Raw genomic sequence first — 25,665 nt, forward strand, 5'->3', positions numbered from 1 at the left:
CTGGTACAGACCCACGGGGGAAAACTTAAAAACCACAATAGCACACATTCAGGCGAGTATGTAAACAGGCGAACTAAGCAGGGAACAAAAACAACACAGCACTGCTTTCATAGGTCCCGAATGATCAGAGTTTCGTCAGAGTTGGTGCAAGCACGCATCCGCAGATAAAACGGGCTCCCACCGTGCATTGACCAATACTTCGAGAGCTGACGCCTACACAATAACCGGGGTAGGTTACAGCACTTGTTTCTGCTCTGATCGTATAGTGTTCGAATGATGTCGCGACAACGCAAGTACTTGCAATAGGGGCGACGACCTTCCACAACTCCAGAACACCACAAAAGCCCGTTTGCACATGTACTAACCAGCCAAACAAACTAACCACGGCAGCGAAGACCACTTAAATCGAACATACAACGCAGAAACACCTCGTAAAGTTTTCACCATAGAGAAAGGTTACACCTTGTTGCACAGACGCTCACAAGAAATTCAAGAAATGTCTAAAGCGCACTACCGCCGCCTTTTAAAAATCCAACGGGAGCCAAGCCAAATCAGTAATAGGTTGGCTATTTGGGTGAACGCAACGTACCCGTTAGAACCACCGGGTACGCCCAACGCCGGCCTTTTTTTAATCCTTTCGCTTCTGAGGTCGCTAGCTAATGCGTTAGCTAAGGCGCTTGTCCGCTCGCTAACATTTTAATCAGAATCAGTAATCAACCACTTCGGGTCCTTGACTTGAATGCCTCTGGCATGGGCATTTGCCAGCACATGTGATCTGTCCGCTTGCCGATCAGAGGCGTTTTTCCCACGTTAGTCCTAACGTGCAAGCGACAATACAGCTGACCGAGATTTCGACCCTCCGTGCTCTGGTTAGTTCGCCATCCCATTGCCATGCAGTTCTGGGCATGGAATCGCCCACACAGGGCGTGCTGTAGGTAAGTTATCAATACGCTTACAGTCTTCTATAAACGTATTGTATCCAGTCTAGTCAGTTTCAAAGCGTAAACGTTTCGCGTAATTAAACTCGGCAGTTAAATTACATGAAGACGCAAGAAAAAAAAAAAAAGCAGGTACGTCTGACGTACCTTTAGACACAGCATTAATATAATCTCAGGTGCTCTCCTGAGGCCTCCGTTTGCCGGTTACATGTGCCCTCCAATCCAATCTATCGTCGCGTCGTAAAAAGCACCCCGTAACTTCTACACCACCACTCAGAACCTTGTCCGCAAGATAACTTCCACCGAACATGTTAAAGCATGTTTCTTATTCCTTCGTTAAAACATAATTATGACGTGTTTAAGACGGACAGCCAGCCTCTCGTTTAAAAATAGGTGTTCTTAGCGCAAGTGTTAGATCACCAATCGTTGTTGCGGTGCCCGTCATCTTTAAGCTTTTGCCGCTCACTTGCACATTCAGTTATTCATTACTCTTCTGGTTTTTGGAGCTTGTACTTGGCGGGGCATTCTTAAATTTAGATGTTTCCGACGAAGGAGTCTGGCAGAATTACGGCATTGACTGGCTTGTAATTAAGCCGACAATTGTTTGTGCATTCACATTGTATATACTGCGGTATGAAACATCATCCTCTTGGGTCCTGAAGTGTACTTTCTAGGGTCCACTTCAGATTAGCAGTGTTTTGGCATCGCCACTTTTCTGTTGACTTGTTGATGGCTAAACTTTGCGGCAGGCACAAATCTTACGCATTCTACGGTATGTGCAAGCTTATGCACTCAATTCATGTGAAATTGAGTAGTGCTACTAGGACAAAGTCAGATGCATGGTGCGAGGAAACACTGTCCATATGTCTGCATGTGCGTGTGTGTGTCGCACTGCAGCTACAGTTTCCCAGTATGACTGGCCAACTAGTCAAAAGTAGTGCCTTGTTCAAGTGCACTGACTCTGACCATGTGACCTGAATCGCTTGTTCTGGCCACGGCGGCCGCATTTCGATGGGGGCGAAATGCGAAAACACCCGTGTACGTACTTAGATTTAGGTGCACGTTAAAGAACCCCAGGTGGTCAGAATTTTCGGAGTCCTCCACTACGGCGGGCCTCATAATCATAAAGGGATTTTGGCACGTAAAACCCCATAATTTATTTTTTGAATCGCTTGTTTTGATACAGTAACGGTCAATTTTGTGTCAGCTGTCTCTATGGCAAGTCTTTCATTTCTTTCTTTCCCGAAAAAGTACGCTTGCATCTTGCATTGAAGACCACGCTTGACTTTATTTAAATGACGCCTGCAAGTGAATGCACCGAAGGAAATGCAATGTGCAGCTTGGGCACATTCACTGCCAGGCGTCATTTAGATCAAGTCAAGCATGGGCTTCAAGTTAGAAGGCATTTTGAAATACGGGGAATCAGCGCAGCTTTTGCTTCACTAAATATATCTACAGGTACAGGTATTGTCAAAGTATATGGGCTATGTTTCATGCGACAGCAAGAGTGACTACAGGCCGTCTCTTGTTACAATACCCTGTAGAATGAAAAGAACGCGTACTCGCTATCCAGAGTTATGAAGTGTCAGGAGCACCATGAGAACCGCACCACACACCTGAAAGACGTGTGCAGTTTAGGCACGGAGTAGCCTGTACACTTTTGACAAAGGCTGTACATGCAGTACCACATGCATATTTCCACACACTTATCGTTTACACTGTGAACTTGCCACCAGCACATCACAGGATTATCTGGTTGTGAGCGAACATTGAACAATTTCAAGTGTGTCACTTGCCCAAACCATGGCTGCCTGGATCGGCGCGTGCAGCAACTAAGCCGCGCACGCCAATTCAGGCAACTGTGCCCATACATTCAATAAAGAGCTCATTTATTTTTCTTCTACAGGATTTAAAAATGTTAGGTATTGCAGAACGTGAGCTTGGGTACAACAGGTGTCTTAGATTGAAAAGTATGAAACATTTTCTTGCTATGTGCTACATTAGATGAACACTAGACAGGACAAGCCCAAAACAAGATAGACAGAAAACCAAGAACACAGAGATGTAGTACCGGATCAGGTGCTAAATGTACCTCTGTATTCCATATAGTGTCATACAGTGCTTGCTAGGTTCAATAAAGTTCAACAAATAAATGCTGTTATTCGTGTTAAGAAACCAGAATGAATACCTCAATAAGCAAATGTAATTGTAGTTGTATAGGGTGTATGCACTGAAACTCATATTTGTGGTTCCTCCACAGCAGACGACAACACGCTCTGTTCAGTGTTTCTGTACAAAAGTCTTGATTTATCACAAGTGGTTCTGGGGCTGCCAGAAAGGAGGTGTCAAATATTTTGGCTAGATGTTCTGTGCAAGCGTGCAATACCTAGTAAGCTTGGTGGTGTTGTTGTGAGCAAACCTGAATATGTAAATCGATTGCCAAGTATACGCTTGGGTGTTGGGATGTGTTTTCAGCTTTACGTTCACGGTTGTCCTAACAGCTCAAGAAACAACAAGCACAACAATGTCCATTCAAGCACAGGTTTCTATAATGTGCATATGTAGCCGAATGTGTGAGTAAGTGTCTGCGATTCTGCTTCTGCAGGTTCGGTGAGCTTACATTTAACTCCATTGGGCTTGAGCAACAGCCTGCAATGACCTCGTCAGTGTGCATATCATTGAAATTGTACATGCCCACACTGGTTTCTTTTAGAAATGTGAAACATTTTTAACAGAATATTTGTATCTACGAGCTAGCTTGATTATAAGTGTCCAGATCTCAACACACTAATGATTGAAAGTGATAGCAATAACTTGTGGCATAAATTGGACTTGGAATCATTGCAGCTTTGGCAGCAGAAAAGTGAATTTTAAGAACACCTGTCGAACCTGGATATATGGAACCCACATATAATGAATCATTGTGTACATAGAACAGCTGTAAAATCCCCTTGAAAACTTTTGATTAACATCTTTTTTCTCGAAATACCTATATATTGAATTTTATTGTGATTTCCTTCAGATTCGATATATCCGAGTTTGCCTGTATGAAGTTGATAGGATTGAAGAATGCCTCCAAATTGTGACATGCTTCTGCAAACTTATAATTCATTGTGAAGACATCATTTTTTTTTTTACATTCAGTTGTGTCCCAGCTGTAAAGAAAATTGATGGCACAAGAGAATATAAGTGGTACATGACACTCCTCCAGGGCACTGGAAGGGGAAAAGTGAAGCAAATATGAAACATGAGCTGAAATTCCAAGTGCACAATAATGGGCTTTTGATTTTGAGGCAATTTGATGACACATGGTAAATGCAACACCACTTTTCAGCCAGAACTACCTGTAGTTGCACACATGAAAATAAAATGTTGATAAATCTCCCAGTGGTAGCATAGAAGTAACGTTTCATAAAAAACAGAGTGCAGTTGGCAGTGGTTAAGGCATTTGCTTTTATCTGACATCACATGGGATAACAACTTCTTTGGTTACAATGTTTCACCGCTATGAGCCAATTTGTGTTATCGCCTTGCAACTTTCTGCATCCAATTAAAGTTATATTTCTTATTTAAGGGATTAAAGCATACTTGTTTCCATTATTTTGAAATACAATCTCTCCATCGGCAGTACACTTGGGTAGTTGCATACACACAAGGATGTGTCCACCTGCCTTGACCAAAAAAAGTGGCATACTGGTATCAAGGGCACAGCCACCATCACTCAGATTTTGGCTCTCATCTCCATTAAAGTGCAGCAATCATTCGCTGACCTAAAATCTAGGCTGGCATTTTCAATGTAGTTCAAATGCTAGAGCAGCTTGTAAGACTGGTTGTTGGGTAGTGATGAGTGGACAAAATATTTTCGAAGACAGTCACCTGGGGACACATTTCTTGCAAGTAAATAGCAATGTTACTTCATTCATTCCCCTCATTACAGAGAAAAGGCAAGGTGCAAGATAAGTCTTCAAATTGTACTATTTTGCATGGATAAAATGTAAATGTAAACAAAATAAAATGTAAATGTAAACAAAATAAAATGTAAATTTAAAAAAATAAAATATGGGTGACATATTGAACTCCATATGAGCACTTTGACCACATTCACAGATGTGCATGTTGTCCGAAGTTGTCCCAAATTTGATTAATAATGTTGTAGTTACTTGAAATGTCGTAATATTGATCTTGAAATGTGCCAACAAAATTAGAAAATACCTTGTAGGTGGCATCTTGTGCTAATTAAACTGCTATACCTTAATGCCGCTGTGTTGGCTATACCATTCATCTCTAGCTGAAGCAAATGCATCAAGAAGCCAGGTGGGGAAATGTTAAAAGTGCATTATCTGCTTGAGGCTGTCAAGTTACTCAATGTTTCTATGAACGTTATGCAACTCTAGAAATGCTTGTAGAAGGGTGGATCACTTGGCATGTTGTTACACTTGCATAATAAAAAAGGCAGTGTGATAGATGGAACATGAAGGGGAGAACAACAACAGTACAGGAGATTTCTACTCCTCTCTGTGTTTTGTCTTTTGTGTTGCCCTTTTTTAACAGTAAAATATGTGAAAAATAAGCGGCTATATTATTTTTCACTAAAGTTCGAGCATTATCTTAAATGACAAACAACGAGAGGAGAGCGCAGCACTGTTGAAACTTGAGAAAGACTGATGAAATCATAGGTGCAGGCACTGGCATGCAGTGCATGTGCCTCAACTAAAGAAGGGGTGTTTCAGCATCCATTATTGGTCTGACAAATGAGTGGATGACAGTGTCACAAACGAGCAAAAGCATGCATGGGGGTGGTCATCTGTAACCGACTATGGTGGTGCAGGAGTGTGATGAAACTGGGCTGGTTGGTGCATTTGAAGGGAATTGAATCACTTTTCAGTCAGGACAAAGTAAAGAGCACAGACACAGTGCTGAAAAATGGAAATTATTTTTTTCTTTTCATGTGTGAGCATAAGATAATGAGACAGTGCTAAGATGTATGTATCATGTTTGTGTTTTGACCACATTTTATTCAAGTTACTGAAGTAGGAAATGACTGTTTGAAAGTTTGCTTTTGGCTTGGTGTCATCAGTAATGCTGGCTGTGTCATTGTAATAAGGGCTGCTTTCTGCACGCACATGCTATAGTGTGTGTACGCTGTAGCTTTTGTAGTCTAGTGATTTTCTTAGCAATGTCCACTAAAGCGATGTCTTTCTTTCATGCCCAGGTAGCAGTGCCAGTGATCTCCTTGCAGTGATGATTCTACCAAAGAAGCAACGTTTCCGGCTGAACACAGTTGTAAGCTGAACGACGTATTCAGTCTAAGAGCAGAGGATGAAGGAAGTCTCAAGGCACAGTGATGGAACTGTACCAGGGTTCCGAATGGTTCACTTTGAATCTCCACCACATGCCAATGCACTTCTTAATGGCCTCAACCTTCTGCGAGCCCGTGGACAGCTTCTTGATGTAACTCTAATCGCTGGTGGACGAGAGTTCAAGGCACACCGTGCTGTTCTTGCTGCCTGCAGTGACTATTTTCGTGCTATGTTCACAGATGCTATGCTCGAGAGCCGTCAGCCTGAGATCTGTCTTAATGGAGTCAGTGCCCAGGGTCTGCGATGCCTACTGGAGTATGCATATACATCAAGGCTGGTGCTAAGCTTAGCGAACATTCAAGACGTGTTGGCTACAGCAAATCATATTGGACTGACTCCTGTCGTTGAAGCCTGCTCTTCATATCTGCAAGATCAGCTTGACCTTGAAAACTGCATTGATGTTGCTACACTTGCAGAAACATACTCATTGCGAAGACTTCGGAAGCGAGTGTATCGTTTTATTTGTGCAAACTTGCACCAATTTGCAAAAACACCAGAATTTCAGCGGCTCTCAACAACACAAATGGAGCATCTGCTTGCCTGCGATTTCCCTGTGAATTGTCCGGAGGGCGATGTACTTTCGTTTGTCCTCAACTGGGTTGCCTGTGATGTAGGGGATCGGCTCTCACAGGCGCGCAAGTTGGTCTCTTATGTTTGTTTTTCGGAAATTCCGGCATCCAGACTTGCTGAGTTATGGGATTCTCCAGTCCTGCAGTGCCTTTTCTCTCGTAGGATTCCTCCCCACCTGTCTGGCATTGGCGGCCAACCACCCCCTAGCCTCGTGAATACTCGAGGCATGGAGCTTGTATTGCTCAAAGTAGGAGGGTTTGGCTTGTCGGGAGTGACTAATGAAATCACATACTACTTGCCTAGTGCAGGCCGTTGGAAATATCTCACTTCTATTCCTCATGTGGAGCAGTGCAATTTTGGCACAGCTGTTCTTGGGAACGAGCTTTATGTGGTAGGCGGCTGCTTCAACCAGAGTCTGCACCAGGAAAATGTGCACCCATTTGGCTTCCGTTACAATGCACTCACCGGGGAGTGGTCGACCATGGCGCCCATGCGCTGGGAGCGTTGTCGATTTGCACTTTGCGTGGCACGAGATGATCTCTATGCGGTGGGGGGTGCTGGGGAGGTGCTTGGTGATGTCGACACTGCTGAAGATGGAGAGGCTCATTGTGAGCGTTACGACCCGCACACTGATGTGTGGATGCCCGTGGCCCCACTTCCAGGCGCCCGAACTCAGCATGCTGGAGCAGCCTGGGGCCCATACTTGTTCGTTTCTGGTGGTCTCAATGCAGATTCAGTGCTCAACTCCCTTCTTCGCTATGATACACGCACCGATAGCTGGGAGACGATGGTTCCTATGTCTATACCCCGAGCTGATCACTCCATGGTGGTTTACGGGGACCGCCTTGTGGTCTGTGGTGGATGGTATGAAGATGCTGCAACGGGCACGCGCGTCCTTGCCGAGTCAGTTGAAGCATATGACATAGCTGCTAATGCATGGACTCCTGTGACAACAGTGCCAACTCCACGATACCATGCTGGTGTTGCAGTGCTTGGCTCGTGGCTCTACACAGTTGGCGGTTTCCACAGTGACACTACATTTGATCGAGCAAGTGGAGTTGTAGAGAGGTTTGACTTGGATGGCAGTCTCGGTTGGGAGGAAGTGCAACCTTACCCGCAGGACATATGGGAGCATGTGTGCTGCACCCTGTTTGTCCCCCGCTGTAGAGATGACCTTGATGTCATCTCGGACAAGACCTTAATGTGAGTTTTGGCAGTGCTGGGCATATTGCCCAGTTTGTGCCACCGAGAACGAAGCCAGTGTGTGATGACTACTGCCCATATTGTGTAATTTTGCATGCATTTAGTTTTCTTTTTCTCCCCTCAAGTAGCATGCATAATGTCGGCCTGCTACAGAATTTTCATGGAATTTTCAAAGACAGTTGCGAGACAAGGTTGTAACTTGAAGTGTAGCAGATGCTTATGCATGCCATGTAGCAAATTTTCACATTTTTATATCAGTGAAATGCTGCATTTGCTTTTTGTGTGAGCTGCCGTGCCTTTTGTGCTGAGTCACTATCGTAGCATGTATGCTACTGCTGTTGCAGTTTGTTGAGTACCACCATTTTGAAAGTTCAGCCATTAGAGAAGCATTCTTACTGGTGCATCTGTTGACTTTAGCTGAATGCACCTGCTTATATTAAAAGGTGCACTTGTTCACACTAGATTTGGAAACATGAAAAGAGAATATTTAGCTGCATTTGAATGTGTTTATGGTAGCTGCACTTATGATGAGCGACAGGTATGTCATTTTGTCCTTGCAGAATATGTAAATTAATGTTACCAATTTGCTTCCATACCCATTGAAGCTAAATATATAATGCTGCTGAGCAGAGGAACCTGATAGCTTACTGCTGCAGAACCTTCTTGGCAGCTTATGTGGACATGGGTTTCATTTGGAGTTGTTGCATATTAGCCAATTTACCTGAACACATAGTCAAAAACTCAATTTTTACTTACCATGTGAATTAACAACATGGTGCAAATGTATCTGATGGGAAAGTTTAAAATGACAACTGGGTTTGTTGTGATTTTTGAAATTAAGGTGTTTGGCAGTAAGCAGTGAGATCATTTACCTTTTAATTTCCAAAGCTTTTCCAGCAGTGTGCTCAAATTATTTTAGTAAGCTATGCATATAACAGATACGTAATGGCTAAGGTGTGTGCGTGCGCGCGTGTGTGTGTGTGTGTGTGTGTGTGTGTGTGTGTGTGTGTGTGTGTGTGTGTGTGTGTGTGTGTGTGTGTGTGTGTGTAGGGTTGGGGAAATGGGGGGAGGGAGGGCAGCTTTTTGATGCTTGATTTGTAAAGTGAATTGGCTTCAATTCATTATTCAGTAGGTGCACTTTTGTATTGCAGGTTAGTTCTTTTTGCAGTTTAAGAAAATGACTTAAATTATGAATAAAGTCGCCCCCCAGTGCTATGCAATGTTGTGCAAATAATTTTGATTGTCCCAGGATATTTTGCAATCTTGAAGTGCATGCAGTTCTGTGCAATTTCATTCAGTCTTTCACAAATATTGTTCTATCTACACCTTCTCTCCATTGGCTTTTTACTGCATACTATCAACAGAGCTTCCGTGCATGATCGAGCCATCTGCCTGCTCTTCGTCTGCCTGTTCCTGCTAAAGTTTTAACAGCTATTTATAACACTAACCAATTTGAAAGGAGATGGCTCCTTGCTGATGTCTTTTAGCCTGTCTGTATTTTACACAACCAAATAGTTGGGCTCGTGCACTTAAGCCGTCATAGGGCTTCGGAATGGACGCACAGTTGGCAAGGTTTGTGATTGCATGGGATGGGCAGCATGAACACACTTCCTAGCTTAGAACTGCTGTCATAGTACAAACAAATATTAGTTGTTGTGCTGATGAATGAAATTAATGGAACAGCTTAGAGGCTGTTCAGTGCATTTTGGCTGACAATCGAACTGGAAATGAATGACTTGCATAACCTGCAATCATTGGGCTAAATTCAAGGTCCAAGGCTCTCATTCCATGAATCAATAATTGTTCAATGTTGAGCACAAAAATTTCCAGAACTGTAATGTAGCTTATGCTATTCAAGTGACACTAAAGGCAAATATTAAGTCAAGCTAAAGTGATCGATTAATGCTTGGGAATCTCTAAGGCGTCAATATTATTGCGAACAGAGCCTTAATAATCGAGAAATTAAAGTAAATGCTGGACATGATTAGAGACTCCCCCGGGGCATTCAAGTACTTGCCTGATGACGAAAGCACTCCTCAATTAAATTCTGTCACTAGTACTCAACCAGTTGTTGCAAAAAACATCCTTGTATTGGATTATAACATGAAGTAAAATGCTACTTGTCCAGTTCTATTTCATATTTAGAAAAAAGAACTCATTAAAATTACCCTTGACAACAACGCAGGCGATCGAAAGGTTTCGTTTTTGCTCGACTCTGCGTTGCCCACACTTTCGCGTTTCAGCAGTTTTGTTATCACATAGTACTGCGCGTAACAAGCGTGCCGCTGAGGTAAGGAAGTATAATATGGATAGAATTGAACATGCTCTCGGGAACGGAGGAAGCCTAAAAACCACCCTTGACAACAACGCAGGCGATCGAAAGGTTTCGTTTTTGCTCGACTCTGCGTTGCCCACACTTTCGCGTTTCAGCAGTTTTGTTATCACATAGTACTGCGCGTAACAAGCGTGCTGCTGAGGTAAGGAAGTATAATATGGATAGAATTGAACATGCTCTCGGGAACGGAGGAAGCCTAAAAACCGTGAAGAAGAAATTGGGGATAGGCAAGAACCAGATGTATGCACTAAGAGACAAAGCCGGCAATATCATTACTAATATGGATGAGATAGTTCAAGTGACTGAGGAGTTCTATAGAGATTTATACAGTACCAGTGGCACCCACGACGATAATGGAAGAGGGAATAGTCTAGAGGAATTTGAAATCCCACAAGTAATTCCAGAAGAAGTAAAGAAAGCCTTGGGAGCTATCCAAAGCGGAAAGGCTGCTGGGGAGGATCAGGTAACAGCAGATTTGTTGAACGATGGTGGGCAGATTGTTCTAGAAAAACTGGCCACCCTGTATACGCATTGCCTCATGACTTCGAGCGTACCTGAATCTTGGAAGAATGCTAACATAATCCTAATCCATAAGAAAGGGGACGCCAAAGACTTGAAAAATTATAGACCGATCAGCTTACTGTCCGTTGCCTTCAAAGTATTTACTAAGGTAATCGCAAATATAATCAGGAACACTTTAGACTTCTGTCAACCAAAGAACCAGGCAGGATTCCGTAAAGGCTACTGAACAATAGACCATATTCACACTATCAATCAAGTGATAGAGATATGTGCGGAATATAACCAACCCTTATATATAGCTTTCATTGATTACGAGAAAGCGTTTGATTCAGTCAAAACTTCAGCAGTCATGGAGGCATTACGGAATCAGGGTGTTGACGAACCGTATGTAAAAGTACTGAAAGATAGCTATAGCGGCTCCACAACCACCGTAGTCCTCCATAAAACAAGCAACAAAATCCCAATAAAGAAAGGCGTCAGGCAGGGAGATACGATCTCTCCAATGCTATTTACAGTGTGTTTACAAGGAGGTATTGAGACATGGATTGGGAAGAAATGGGCATAAGATTTAATTGAGAATACCTTGGTAACTTGCGATTTGCTGATGATATTGCCTTGCTTAGTACCTCAGGCGACCAATTGCAATGCATGCTCACTGACCTGGAGAGGCAAAGCAGAAGGGTGGGTCTAAAAATTAATTTGCAGAAAACTAAGGTAATGTTTAACAGTCTCGGAAGAGAACAGCAGTTTACGATAGGTAGCAAGGCACTCGAAGGGGTAAGGGAATACATCTACTTGGGACAGGTAGTGACCGTGGATCCGTATCATGAGACTGAAATAATCCGAAGAATAAGAATGGGGTGCATTTGGCAGGCATTCTCAGATCATGAACAGCAGGTTGCCTTTATCCCTGAAGAGAAAAGTGTATAACAGCTGTGTCTTACCAGTACTCACCTATGGGGCAGAAACCTGGAAGCTTACGAAAAGGGTTCTACTTAAATTGAGGACGACGCAATGAGCTATGGAAAGAAGACTGATGGGTGTAACGTTAAGCAATAAGAAAAGAGCAGATTGGGCGAGGGAACAACATAAAATCGTAGTTGAAATCAAGAAAAAGAAATGGGCGTGGGCAGAACATGTAATGAGGTGGGAAGATAACCGACGGTCATTAAGGGTTACGGACTGGATTCCAAGGGAAGGGAAGGGTAGCAGGGGGCGGCAGAAAGTTAGGTGGGCGGATGAGATTAAGAAGTTTGCAGGGACAACATGGCCACAATTGGTACGTGACCGGGGTAGTTGGAGAAATATGGGAGAGGCCTTTGCCCTGCAGTGGGCGTAATCAGGCTGCTGCTTCTGATGATAATGAGTACTGCGCTGGTTTCGCTGGCTTGCGAAACTTGCACAAACTGCAAGTAGCAGAGAATTCAACTTCCATGTAAATGTCGCGAGATGCCCGAGAGGTCTATGCCACTTGACCAAAAAGCAGCTGCAGCAGCGAATCCGCCGCTCTGTCATGGCTCGGTACTGGTGTCTGTACCGATAGCAGCAAAGGCAGCAAAGGGTGGTCACCGATGGCAGCAAAGGGTGGTCGTGACATATGCAATGTGACCACTCCTCCGGTTGGGTGGTGGGAGATTTGAATTTCGAAAAAGGTCTGTGCACCCTTCAGATGTAATTTTCTCGTAAAGTAAGTCTTTACTTGGCACGAAACAAGTGTTGCAAGGTTTCTGGAATGGTTTTTAAACAGTCCACTATGACTTAGTATTTTAGCACTCATCCTGTGTCCTCCCTTGTCCGTGTTTTTTTTTGGGGGGCGCTGTTTTAAATATGAATGATCCGTAGCAACTAGCTCGCACCCAAACCCTGCCGAGTCATCACTTAGTATTTGCCTTTAGTGTCCCTTTAGGAATAGTGTACTACAAGTGGATCATATAGAAAAAAAAAATTCATAATGAATTGTCTTATGGAAGGAATGAAACTGTAGCAGCTGCCATCTTTTTTTTTTTTTTTCGTTCTGAGTGATATGCATTTCTGATGTGGGGCTCCTCTTGGCAATATTGTTGGTTACACTGTCAAGATTGTCGAAGCCATTTATTCCAGTAAAAGAGGTTACTGAGCTCCTATGGTCTTCAGAGCATTGTACATATGAGGGGTGTTCATAAAGTTCATATCAGTGCCTTAAATTTGTAACAGGCTTACAAGATAGGCATCAAAATGAGTGCCCGTCTCTCTAGGTTCAACAAAATATAAATTTTTTTCTACCTAGTGTTATGGTACACCCTTAGAACATCAAAACAAAAGCAGCAGCATCCATCGCTGAAATTGGTTGAAGCGCAAGAAATTATCTGCTTTCTGTATTTGAAGGGACCCAGTGCCAAGGAGATTTATGCCAAGCTGGTGGTGGTGCACAGTGACATTGTCCGAGGTTGTGACACTGTTGTGAAATTGTGCAAGTACAAGCCAGGGCAACAAAGGACATCGAGTGGCTGTCCATCACTCGATGGTGAACCACAAATTGATGCTCAGGTTGAGGCTCTAATGCTTGCTCACTATAGAATAACTGTTGAACAAATAATGCAGCAGGTTAACATTAGTGTGAGCTCAGATTATGCTTCCAGATTAGTCTCATGGCCTAGTCTACGTTCCTTTATGACAATAATACGAACTTTATGAACATCCCTCATTGCAGCATGGCAGTGTTATAGATCTGGTTTCCACCTTAAATTCTTTTTTTTATCTGCTTTCTTTCTGTAATAACCTAAAATTTTATAGTACATTACTCACTTGTTGCTGAAGCATTTCCTTTCATAATTTGTGGGCACCCTCTGTATTAGCCGTGAGGGCTATTCTATGGTATCTCTGCACTATTCATTATCTATGATCTGCAAATAATCGAAGTGGCTATACTTTTAAAGGCTTCTAAACAGCTGCACTGAATTTTGCTCAAGCAATGAAGTGGGGCTTGCAGTCCCTCGAGTGTATCTTATTGTGATAGCTTAAACAAAATGAAAAGAGTCGCTTCTGTGCTTAGTGATTGATATTTGGAGTACGTAGTATTTATTTTGTCTTTGCACTGTATCAGAGCTTTTGGTGTTGTAGGGGTCACTTTAGCCAAGTTCAAAACTGTACATGAAACAATGAGGTATTTCTAACATTTTGACTTGAAGTAAGCTTTGTTGACTTTGTTGACATGTTTTCACATTTGATCAAGACTACTTAAAGGGAAGCTGTATAGGTCTTAGAATTGGAATATTTACAGTGGTTTAGAAGGCTGGCAAAGTATAATTTAACTTCTGAAGTTATTTTCTTGGTAGTGCACATAGCAGTGCCAAATCGCCCTATAAATTTTCGTCGAAGCTCTGCCACCCTCGTGTGCTCAGCGCAGTGGTGAAAGGCTGGGCGCGAGGATGACATCAACACAGGGATCACATGAGCGCTCTATTCGAATCGTGCTGCTTGCAGATACCGAAGATGTCGTAATCGTCTTCGCCATTGGAGCCCCTTAATCGACCCACGGCTTCTCTCGCTGACACTGCTAGTAGTTTTTGCTAAATTAATGCAACTTGCATTGATTTGTGGCCTGTCAAACTATGATTTTTGTATTCAGGGGGTAAAAAACTAATAACCTGTTGACAAGTTACTTTTTTTTAAGTGTTTCAGCTTACCTTTAAGTGTGCTGCAAATGATTTTTTTTTTCATTGTGGGCGTGAATGTAACTTTCATGAAGTAGGTCTGTTGGTTAAAAAAAATGTTTTTAAATACTAATGCAAGTTGCTTTTGAATTTTTCTGGTCTTGAATGTAGTTGGCATATGGCTGAGAAGCTGTTGAATTTAGCACCGCATGCTGCTCATATGAGCCTTTCATGCCACATTCTTGCAAACAACAAATTAGTAGTGCTTAGCTTGGCTGCACTACAGGGTACATCTGAAATGCTTTGTTTCAAACTTGTGTGATGCATTAGCAGGTGCATTTCTTGCCCACTAAAATTTGTGCATTTCTGATGTCTTGCTTATTGATTACTTATTGAAAATATTACTATTAGTATTACTATTGAAAACAAAAGGATTCTGTTGTGAAGCTGTGAACCAAATCCAATTGGGATAGAGAAAACGCATTAGCTCTGTGTGTATACTGATGCAGCTTGCTTGCAGAGTGACATAGCAGAAACTGTCTTTAAGAGGGGTCATTGCCACTATGGACCATGTCTTGCTGCCGTGATAACTAAAATAATAGCTCTAAATGTTTGCAATGCTCTTGTCGGCTGCAGTGCATCTGTCTAGATGTAATTTGTAAATTTTGAAATGTTGTTCAGTTTCCTTGCCAGGGATAAATTTCTTATGTGGTAAAAAAAGGGGCTTTGAGTAGGAAGTGCACGGCTCTGGTTATCTGACTGTGGCTTCAGCTGGTTTGGGAAATCAGTTATTGCTCTCCTGCTGTTCGCGTCATACCTTATATTGTACGTTTTTGCAATACTTAGTAACTGCATCATAACTTACCTTCTTTAGGCAGTTGCAGGAGGTCGTGGGTTCGATTCCTGGTTGTGACAGCCGTATTTAAATGGGGGCAAGATGCCAAAGCATGCATGTACTTGGGTTTAGGCGCACATCAAAGAACCTGCAGATGGTTAAATTTAACCTGGAGTCCTCCACCGAGGTGTTCTTCATAAGCCACAATTCCATAATTTTTTTTCTTTAGGTTGTTTAGTGGGTATTCCAATTTGTGCTTTTTAGATAGTGCAGTTTGAAATTCATTGATCCAAGATACATAGATCTTTCCAAAAGCAGTTTGATGCAACCCACCATGGTGAATACAGGACTATTCCTTATGCATACATAAAAGAGGTTGCAGGTGAGCTAGACCGCAAGTTTCTCTCCGGATGTTCACAGCAGTCTTAGAAGCATGTGTGTCTACTATTTTGGCAGTGGAGAGTTATCGGCTAATACCCGTTGTGAGGTGCTGTAACTGATTTCTGACAAGGCTATATTTAGTTTTCTTATGGGGGAAAATTGATATGTTGTAGTGACTTAAGGTTTTACTGCTTTCTTTGTGTTACTGGTTTATAGGCACATGTGTGGTATAAAACCATAGGCATTTTTAGCAGATCAAGCACTGGCATACTTTCTGTTGACATGTGCTTCTTGTATGCATGCATTTCTGTTTTTGTTCTTTGTGTAGTGCAACATTGCAGCATATATGGCTGTTTTGCGAGTGCTATCACAGTCCTTAATACTTCTTTTCTTGTCATGAAACTTGACCGTAAGGCTATAGGCGAGTTTGATATGCTGTCCAAAGCAGTTGTGCCATGTTGTAACATCAATCATCGGACAGTTGCCATCATTTGGAGGCTACATAGTGTGCACATTCCCACACAGCTGATCAAGGACCTGTGTTACAGAAACACTATGAAAAGCGGTGCATATGTAACTTCCAACCAAAAACAATGCAATTTGAATTAAAAGCCATCAAATGCATAGGAGATAGCTCTTTAAGCGACCCCTTGCCAGTCCACATAGCAAATTTTGCTTATATGCTGGAAGTTGTTACGTGTCCCCTAAGGAGTGTTCTACTGCAACAATTTTTTGATATTAGTTAATTAATATTGGAGATAGAAATTTTTTGAATTTGTACAAACCTATGATTTAAAGGGCCCCTGAAACGGTTCGGACGAATTTTGTAGACGTGTAGGATACAGCTTAAGTAGAAAATTCGCACCACAATTTAAGTGAAGCGTTACATATTAATGGAACTGCAAGTGATTACAAGTTACCCTCCTCCCTAGTCATGCTTTTCCTCCTCAACTCGTTCGTCGAGCCACGGGGCTAAGCTCTGCCTTCACTGGTTCTGCATCACTATGCGACGTCACATCGTCCACTTCCGGTTGTTTTGGAGCCCGCCCCCGCCTGCGCGAAACCTCTCTGCTAGCCGCTTGGCCGTCGACCGCAAGCGAAAGCTATCGAAGCAGCGTGCGTTGCGAGCATTCTGTCGCAGCACCGAATGTGTCTAGTATTCCGTTAACCACACACTAGCGGAATGTTTCAACAGAATGCTGGAAGCATAAACTCAAGCTGATGAAGGAACTTTAGTGTAGACGTACATGAGCTGCCTGATCGGTCTCCACGGTCTAGCCACCCGTTGGCGCAGAGCTTAACCAAAGAAAGAGCGAATATTGCTCTAACCAAGTGTAAAACATTTTAAACATTTACAAAAACAACGTGTTAACTATTACACTCCTGCGAAAAATGTCTACCAGCAGTAAAGAACACGTTTTGTTACTGCTGCTATGTCTGGTTGACCTCTATGCCACCAGGTGGCTGCACCGTGCAGACCATTCACATTTGCTCGTCTGTCCATCCCATGTAACGACACGCAAGGGGACACGGCTGGGCCCTGTCCGCTTTGCGCTTACCCTAATACCGGACTCGCGAAATGCTATTGCATTAGTAATCTATCGGTGTAAAGTGACGGCCGCAATCGTGCAAATCCTGGTGCTGATCGGATAGTGGCAGTCCGATGCGCTGCAGCCAGTCCGCTCGTCTACTGGCTTGCAGAGGGACACAATGTCGCAGCTTGACATATTGCCAGTCGCTACGTTTGTAGTCCACAACACAACAAAGTTGAATCGTAGTACTCGCCAAAAGACAGACCGACACTGACGGCGAAGCTCTCGTCAAAGATGGAGCACGTTGTAACACAAGCAGACGACACTTGATGTGTGCCGGAAGTGCTTAAGTGTACTGAAAAATTTTTCTTGTGCATCCCCTTTATGTTACTTTCTTTTTATAAAAACAAATTAACTAACATTTCAACTATTACGAACATCATTTGTTTACCATAAAGTCGGAAAAATTATCGATCACGCGCCCTGGTCAGCCAATCGGATAGCTCGCCCCACTGATGTCATATGGGTAGGGGCGGGATAAAATCCCGCCGCACAGTGTGCTGCGATTGGCAGCGATGTGCATTTTTAAAACCTTATAAGAAATTACACGCTTTACGCGAAGCACTTAGATGCGTCAATGATCAGAAGGACCTACTCTAACGACTCAGTACGTTTCTAGAAAATCGTCAAAATCGTTTCAGGGTCCCTTTAAGGAGGCGAGCGTCATCACCAACATAGACACTTCGTCACTTGCCCAGTCTAGCCTCCACAAGTGAAAATCCTTCACTGTGTTTTCCCATACTGGAGCTGGAGGATCGCGTAGTGAATGCTTCATGGGTCCCACCTTCTCTCTCTTTTTTTTTTCCCTTGTGTGTTTTTGCTGAGTGGTGCACTACCGGTAACGGTCTCATTTGCAAGCTGTTGCGTTTGTCTCGTTTCGCGCAGCAGACTATTTTGCACGCTCTGCACGGGAACACCTGATCAGTGCCACAATCACAAACAATGAGGCAGGTGTGAGAGAATGAAAGGGCATGATCGCGACACTGGAACACAGTAGAACATGAGTTTCATTCTCTGCGCGCACGGCTGCACAATGGGGGAACAAGCAGATAAAATGGAAGTATATCTCTTGATACAATACGAAGTAAAACAAAAACACGCAGACATTCGGTTTGTATGTTTCATTATTTCTCTAAATTTTAATTCATCTATTGAAGCAACTGATTCAACAAATAACTGATGTTGCCTTGAATAACTCTTGAAGTCGCGTGTCATTATGAGTGACGTCACAACACTGCCATGTGTGTAAACACACTTGCGCGATATATGTTGACTCTCCGGCTGGGAGCGCGCGGCGCCTGCAAGAAGGGCAAATGGCATTTAATTTGAAATTTAAGCTCTTTCTGCGGCGCTTAGGGGTGTAATACTTAGCAGACACGATCATTAGCACATTGTATGCACTGCACTTGTCAGCTCAAAATGGCCAAACCTGATGAGGCACCCTTGAAGGAAAAGCACAGGTTGAAGCTGGCTTCCTTACAACCAGCAACATGCTCCCTTCTGTGTAAGGAGTGAGATTGGGGACAACAGGGGCACTAGAAGGACAGTGGCAAAATTTAAGTGAAAAAAATACAATCAAGGTATATTAGGTATACAAAGGGTGATGATGTAAAGGTAAGACAAAGAACAGTGCAGGTGAAGATATTCTAGAGCTTGATTTCTTGTCTTTATTATTATTATTTTTTTTTTTTTGACGGACAAGTCGTGGTAACTAATATCTTTCTTATCTCTATTGTATTCACGGGAGTTTAGTCCATTCTTCTAGAATAACTGTTCCTGACACATCTGGGCATTCCAATAAAATCTTGCACTTTTTAAACTCGCCGCACTTATCACAGTAAGGATTAGTGGCTTGTCCAAGGTGGCAGAGGTCAATAGGACATTCATATGAAGCGAATGATACGAAGTTTTACTCTGACAGAGCTTCAAATTTATGACCAAATCGGTCAAGCGAAGGAAGCAATGCTAATGAAGTGGCAGAATCCATCCCTTTCCGAACAGGCAAATTTGTTTGTCATCATCCCAATTTGTTGAAATGAAGGTAGCTACAGTGGCCCGCATAGCTCTCTCTATATAAAAAATATATGTTGAAGACTCTACTGGACATTTCATTTGCAATTTTACTGTGACAATTACATTGACTCTATGTCTCATGCATCTTTAATACTGCTTGGAAACTTGCGGCGGTGTTTACAGGTCACATTGTGCACGTTTTCATGCAGCTGGTGAAATCTTGCATGATGTGTTTTGTTCTAAATACAGCAGAGTGTAAAGTGCCGTTAACAGCATTATGGAGTTGTGTGCATAGCTGAACACCATTCTTTAAATCCAGAACAGAAGAAATCTTCTGGAAGAATGGCAGCACCCTTTCAGTTCAGTTCTTTTATCTGGCACTTTAAATGGTTTGAGGCAAAAGCAGCTGCTAGTGGCACTGTTTGTAAACAAAGTCCAGTGAGTGTGCCGAGTTACGTCTGAAGTTTCATGATCAGTAAAAAAAGGCTAAACTTTGATACAATCATTTAGCAGCTTAAAAATATTAGGATGCTGTGTATACATAATGACCTGCGTATTATCGGTATGGTCTAGTTTAAAAGGCTGCGAGATAAAATGCTGAACAGATTTAATTGTGACTTAAGTGCTAAAACAGGTTTTACATTTTAATTGTGCATGGTTTCTTTTATGTTATGTGAGCATGAGGCTACTCCCTTAATTGACGAATTCCTTTGGCATCACACCTTGCTAAGATTGCAGGAAAATTTTAGTCTTATATAAGTTTATAAACATTCATAGGTGAAGTAAATAAATTCCTTCATTCCAGTAAATATTACGTTCCTGGAGGACAGTGACAAGAGCCATGTTCAGTGAAAGAGGTTGATAAAGCAGGGAGAGCTTGATCACTTCATATATGTTACGTAGTGCCTGACCTCTTTGAAGTGGGGATGAAAAGGAGAGTTGGCACAAATCAAATGTAGCATTAAGCTTCTGTGTTTCCTTGGAAAGAAAGCTTTTTGTTGTAGCCTGGGGATTGGATATGGAATTTCTGCTTGACTGGGTTAGACTCATCAACTGGGCTGCCCTCTTAATCTTGTTGCTGCTGATGCTGCTGCTCCACTACCTTTGACGCGCTGTAACATGTGACACGCTGTAACATGTTACAGCACTTCAAAGGTAGTGTTGCATCAGCATCAGCAGCAACGATATTAAGAGGGCAGCGAGCAAGAGCAGGATGACAAGCAGTACCGGCACCCACTTGCCGTACGGCTCCGTGAAATAAACGCCTTCTACACACCCCATAACAATATGCATCTCCGTGCCCTTCAATCATTGGTGATGGACGCTCTATAGTTTCGGTGTGGAAAGAGTTGATAGCATTCTAGTGGTTGCTGCTGCATACCTCTTGCTGCTGCTGTCACATGGCAAAGTGAATGCATTCAAGATCCCATTTACATTTTCAAAAGCTGTGCAATCATAAGGTGCACCGTTTGGGCACAGCACAAAGAAAGACTTAGAGTGAAGAGGGGAGTTGTGCGTATTGGCAATATGGAAAAAAATCTCAGTAGAACGTGAATGACCTCAGCTTAGACTGCACTTTTGTTCCGTTCTAGTATAGAGAACCCTTGAATTTTGAATGTGCAAAATAGGAGTGTCGTAGCATGCTTTCTTTAAGGTACTTCACTAGAAACCAGCTTTAAGACTCTGGATTTTCCAAAATGATTGAACATAGCATATCTATATGTTGGTACTAACAGGGACTTGTTCAGGGTTAGCAGTGCTTGAGTGTACCTCCAGTGTTGTTTGAGCTTTTCTTAAATTCCTCTGCTTTTATGGCCATCGCTTTGAACAAAGCTCTTTGGTTATGTCAATGGTTCGTTATCAGGAGAGTTCAGTGTATGGTGATGATTAGTTTTGATAAAACATTTTGCTACTTGAAGATCATTCTAAGTAGTTTACACTTTCAATTATTAATGAAACAAAAGAAAAAATGAGGTAGTGTTGCCTGTTGGGAACTTGTGCGTCGAGTACTACATAAAGGCATTACTTATAACAAAATGTTTCTGAAAACTGACAGATGCTGCTTTATGTATTACAGGGTTGGATTATCATATCATATAATTGATGAAAAACTCATTTTTGTCAACACTATTGTTTTTATACGATGCTGGCCAAGTTAAGCTTTGGATAGAATCTAAGTAACTGACTCAGTGGACAAAGGTAATGGTTCTTTTATATTGGATCAATGCAGTGACAGCTGTGCAGTGAATGATACACACCTATAATCATCCTGAGCATTGATTCATTCAGAGCATGTGCGCTGTTCGTGTTAGTGCAGCTAAGGTCCTTCATTGATTTTATATTTTGCATGGACTAAAGCGTCTTGATAAGTTCAATTATTTTAAGTCATTTTTGAGTACCTCACCAGGTTTGCAATGTTTAAAAGGTTTAACTCTTAGAAACTGACTGCAGTTTGAACATGAGAAATCATGCCCCTTCAACATATTGTTCTCCATCTGTGCTAGGACAGCTACTGTGTACATTGTAACCACTGTGTGTATTGCGGTGCTTTCAAAATTCGCTAAGGCAGCCAGATGAAGTGGTCTCACTGAAGTGTGATGTATCTGGTGGCTGTGTACATGAGTGCAGCTCACCTAAGTGGTTGTGTCATGCATGACTAAAAAAAAAAAACTTGAAAGTGGCATTGCCCAGGCTCATAGTTTTGTTAAGCACTTAGTCCACTGTGTATGACTGTAGTAGTCGTTTAGAGCTATTTCTTTCTCGCCCTACACATCAATGCAATCTGCACTATCAGAGAAAGGTTTGTGCACTGTGGTTGACATAAATTGAATGATTTTGGAACATAGAGAATTCAATTGAAAGATGGTATGCAGTGTGCATTTATGTGCGTTCAATGCAGCACACCACATTTTTGCTGTTATAACTGTAGCTTCAACGTGCATGAACTGGCTTGCTCTGCCAAAAAGATTGATGTCATTTACACTTTTGCGACAGACTGTACATTCATTGACGGCTGGGAACAGTAATGAAAGTGAATGGCCATTGCTATAAGCTAACCACTTGTGATTGGAAAGCTTAAGCATACTTTAGACATGATCAACTGCTTAAATTGCGTTCCAGGCCTTGTAAATTTATGATAGAACTTTACTTTAGTTCCCAAATGAAAAACATCCTTCAACTTGTTACTCTTACATTCATGTTTTTCAAATCATGTGTATGTAGCACATGAACCCATTTGTGCCATTAAGCTAGGGATTGCCGCAACTGCTGTTGGCAGCTCAGAGGATTTTGTTGTGTGCCTATCCAGCTTTTCGAAGAAATGTGTGTGTTTCTTTTCTATTTCCTGTGCTTAGCTAATGCTGAACCTGTTGCACATCACATGCCCAAGTGATTGATTGCCTCATGACCTGTGCATCCATCTGCATGTCTTGCTGTATGCTGTAAAAGGACACTGTGATACTATTTATTAAATATTGAAAGTTTACTTCTCATCATGTTTACTGTGCACTGTGTTCCAATTCCCTATAGTTTCACTAAGCTGGCTTGACCTGGGAAGTGTTACTACACACTACAATGTCTGCAAACTAGTAAAGGTTGGTTTAGGGGGTCCTAATGAGTAGGCTCTGCTAATGCAGCCTGCTTAGGGATAAAATGTTCCAGAAATATTGAATTTGATGCAGCAGCAGGGAAGGAGAAAGGTATTGAAACTTTTGTTCTGCCTTGTTTTATTTTATGCTGTGCTGTGTAACAGTTCTTTTCCAATGCTTTCCTTTTTGCACTTCGTCAGTGGTCTGAGCACTGCACGGTTACATTATCACCAGGATCAGCAGGTTATGAGTGGTGGGTGATGAGAAGAGGCTAGAATCGAGCAAAAGGAGTCCTTCCATTATACCGGCCTTAACGTTGATCAGGTCACAATAGCAAGAACTTCTTACATTATTTGAATGTGTGTCCATATTAGTGTATTGTAATGGAACAGCATTAAATCAGTTATGCGAATAAGAATAATCCAAGTTAATAAATATATGCATGTGAGAATATGGCAGAAAGTTTTGCTTCTCAGCAAGGGAATCGAAGTTGCTGAGGCACAAAAGTACAAGCAATAGGGACAAAATAGATGCAGCCTTGCAAATCCTGGGCCTCTCAAAAGACACTATATAGAAAAATGTGTTGATCTGTTAGTAAATTAGGCTTTTACAATACTAAAAAAAAAAAGGCACTCTTCTGCAATAGGTAGGGGTGCGTGAATAGTGCATTTTGAGACCAAATTGGAATCTAATGGTGCCAAAAGTTAATCGAATATTGAATACCTTTCGAACAAAGAAGAGCCATTATCACAGGTAATATAAAATAACATTCACATCCCAGTGCTCTTAAAATTAGCAAGTTATGAAGCGTTGTTAATTAAAACCCAAATAGAGCATAAGAGTAAACGACTAAATCACAAGCACAGGGTTCTTGAAAGAGTGCAAATGATTGCTGTACAGCCTGTAAAGTATGGCTGCCTAAGTGACGCAGCCAGCTCCACTACGCAAGTTCCCATGTTCTATACTACTATGCCCGCGGGGTGATTATTTACTATACTTTTGCTCCAATTTTATGTTTATTTGGGTGCAGTTCACATTCTGAAATATGTGACAATTAAAAAAAATATTTTCATTTACGAATAGTGACTATTCGATTCGAAGACTCAATCGAATAGGATTTTATTCGATTTGTTATTCGAATATTCGCACACCCCTAGTGACGGGAAGCTAGGTAAGCCGAAAAAGATACAGCAACGAAAGACTGGTGGTGTAGACGTCTATGACGTCACCCGCACCAGCTCGCAGTGACGTAATCAATATTTTGGCGGTGTCTGCTCGGGCTTAAATTTCGTGGACTACAAGAACTAGATTGTATTCTAAGCTATCCAAAGACTGAACTTCGCGAGTTTCAAGAATTTGTATCGCCACCATAAGGGCCCAAATGCCAGAAGATACTTTGGGTTCCGTGACGTCGCACTGAAGTACCGATGCGAAAGCTAAAAAAATACGAAGTTTATCTTGCATTTTATTTTCTTGTAACCCCCTTACCACGAAATCAACAGAAACAGTGTTTCGAACGAATGCTTTGTCCGTCTAACGCAATTTAGTGTTTCTCTTTAGTGCCCCTAAAGGGGGCCTTGAACCACGCCTCCAGCTTGGCGAGCAAACGTATTTTGTGGGTAGAGGGCAGAGTCGTTCTATAGCGATATTTAGGAGTATGTAGAGCTAAAAGAACAACATAAAAACGGTTGACGCTAATTTCAAACAGAGCTTTTTCTTGTCACTTTTGGAACTACCAGCTTACGTCAGGTGGCAGCAGGCCATAGACAGGTCATTGGGCGATCATTTTTGACAAGTTACGTGCGCATCCTGCCAGATGTGTGTGTCACCCCCCGTCGTCGTCGTCGCTGCTTTGTAGGAGGCCTATCCGGAAAGACTGCCGTGAGTGGATCGCGAAAAGAAACAAAATGTATTTTTCAAAACGTTTCTTCGGATTATACAGTATACTTTCGTTAATTCCACTTTGGCTAAATAAATTATTTAGCTAACTGGATACCTATCAAGGGTCCTGCGCGGCGGCGCCCATACATTTATACTGGCCAACACTTTCGTAATTTGAATACTGAAATTGGCTCTCCGGATAATTCTATCTTCACTGGTTGGCACGAACGCGCCTTACGCAAGTGGTGGCCCAAACCCTGACACAAATGGCTGTAGCGTTTGTCTTGGCGAAAACGCGTTATCTCCCGCTGGAAACGCTTATTCTCGGCCTACCAAGATTTTCTAGCGAAAACGGCAGCTTGTACTGCAAGGAATAATTACCCCTTTCTGACGACCGCGCCTCTTCGCGTTCGGCACTGCAGCACCGCGTTGAAGCGCGTCCCACGCTTACAGTTGCGGTTTGCTTCGGCGGCGATCCCCGTTTCTTTCGATATTTTCTTTGCGTGGACCTGCCATTTACTTCGTGTATATTCATCGATCACTCATGATTAACGTGACCAGATTTCTCGGACGCCAAAGATGGCCGGGGGAGTCGAAGATAGAAACGATATTCAACATTTATTTCAACTTTTGGTTATGTGAAGAGCTCTTTTCCAAGCTATTCAGCAAAAAAAGTATAGTGGTTGTGGTAGGTTGTAGCAGCAGGCGGGTTTAGCCTGGCGATCGAGACCGGCAACTGCACCGCCTGAGCGTGCCAAAACTGCCTCTCCCCCATTTTGAAAGAGGGCAGTGTCGTGTGCACACTGGTGAATTTAA

General features: G+C 42.4%; 2 protein-coding genes across 3 annotated transcripts in view; one reads left to right on the top strand and one right to left on the bottom strand.

Annotated features, from left to right (window-relative positions):
• LOC139049503 (CKLF-like MARVEL transmembrane domain-containing protein 8) overlaps nt 1-25,665 on the bottom strand; it is a 180,983-nt gene that overhangs the window by 101,945 nt on the left and 53,373 nt on the right. The window lies entirely within an intron of this gene.
• On the top strand, nt 596-22,875 carry LOC135907845 (kelch-like protein 26). Its single transcript, XM_065439595.2, has 2 exons — nt 596-935; nt 6,151-22,875. The coding sequence occupies exon 2, from the start codon at nt 6,258-6,260 to the stop codon at nt 8,073-8,075; it is 1,818 nt and encodes a 605-aa protein (XP_065295667.1). The 5' UTR covers nt 596-935; nt 6,151-6,257; the 3' UTR covers nt 8,076-22,875.

This window comes from Dermacentor albipictus, chromosome 1 (genome assembly GCF_038994185.2).
Source record: "Dermacentor albipictus isolate Rhodes 1998 colony chromosome 1, USDA_Dalb.pri_finalv2, whole genome shotgun sequence".
Lineage (NCBI taxonomy): Eukaryota > Metazoa > Arthropoda > Arachnida > Ixodida > Ixodidae > Dermacentor > Dermacentor albipictus.

Coding starts and splice junctions, on each gene's coding strand:
- LOC135907845 (XM_065439595.2), top strand. CDS start 6,258: ATGAAGGAAGTCTCAAGGCACAGTGATGGAACTGTACCAGGGTTCCGA.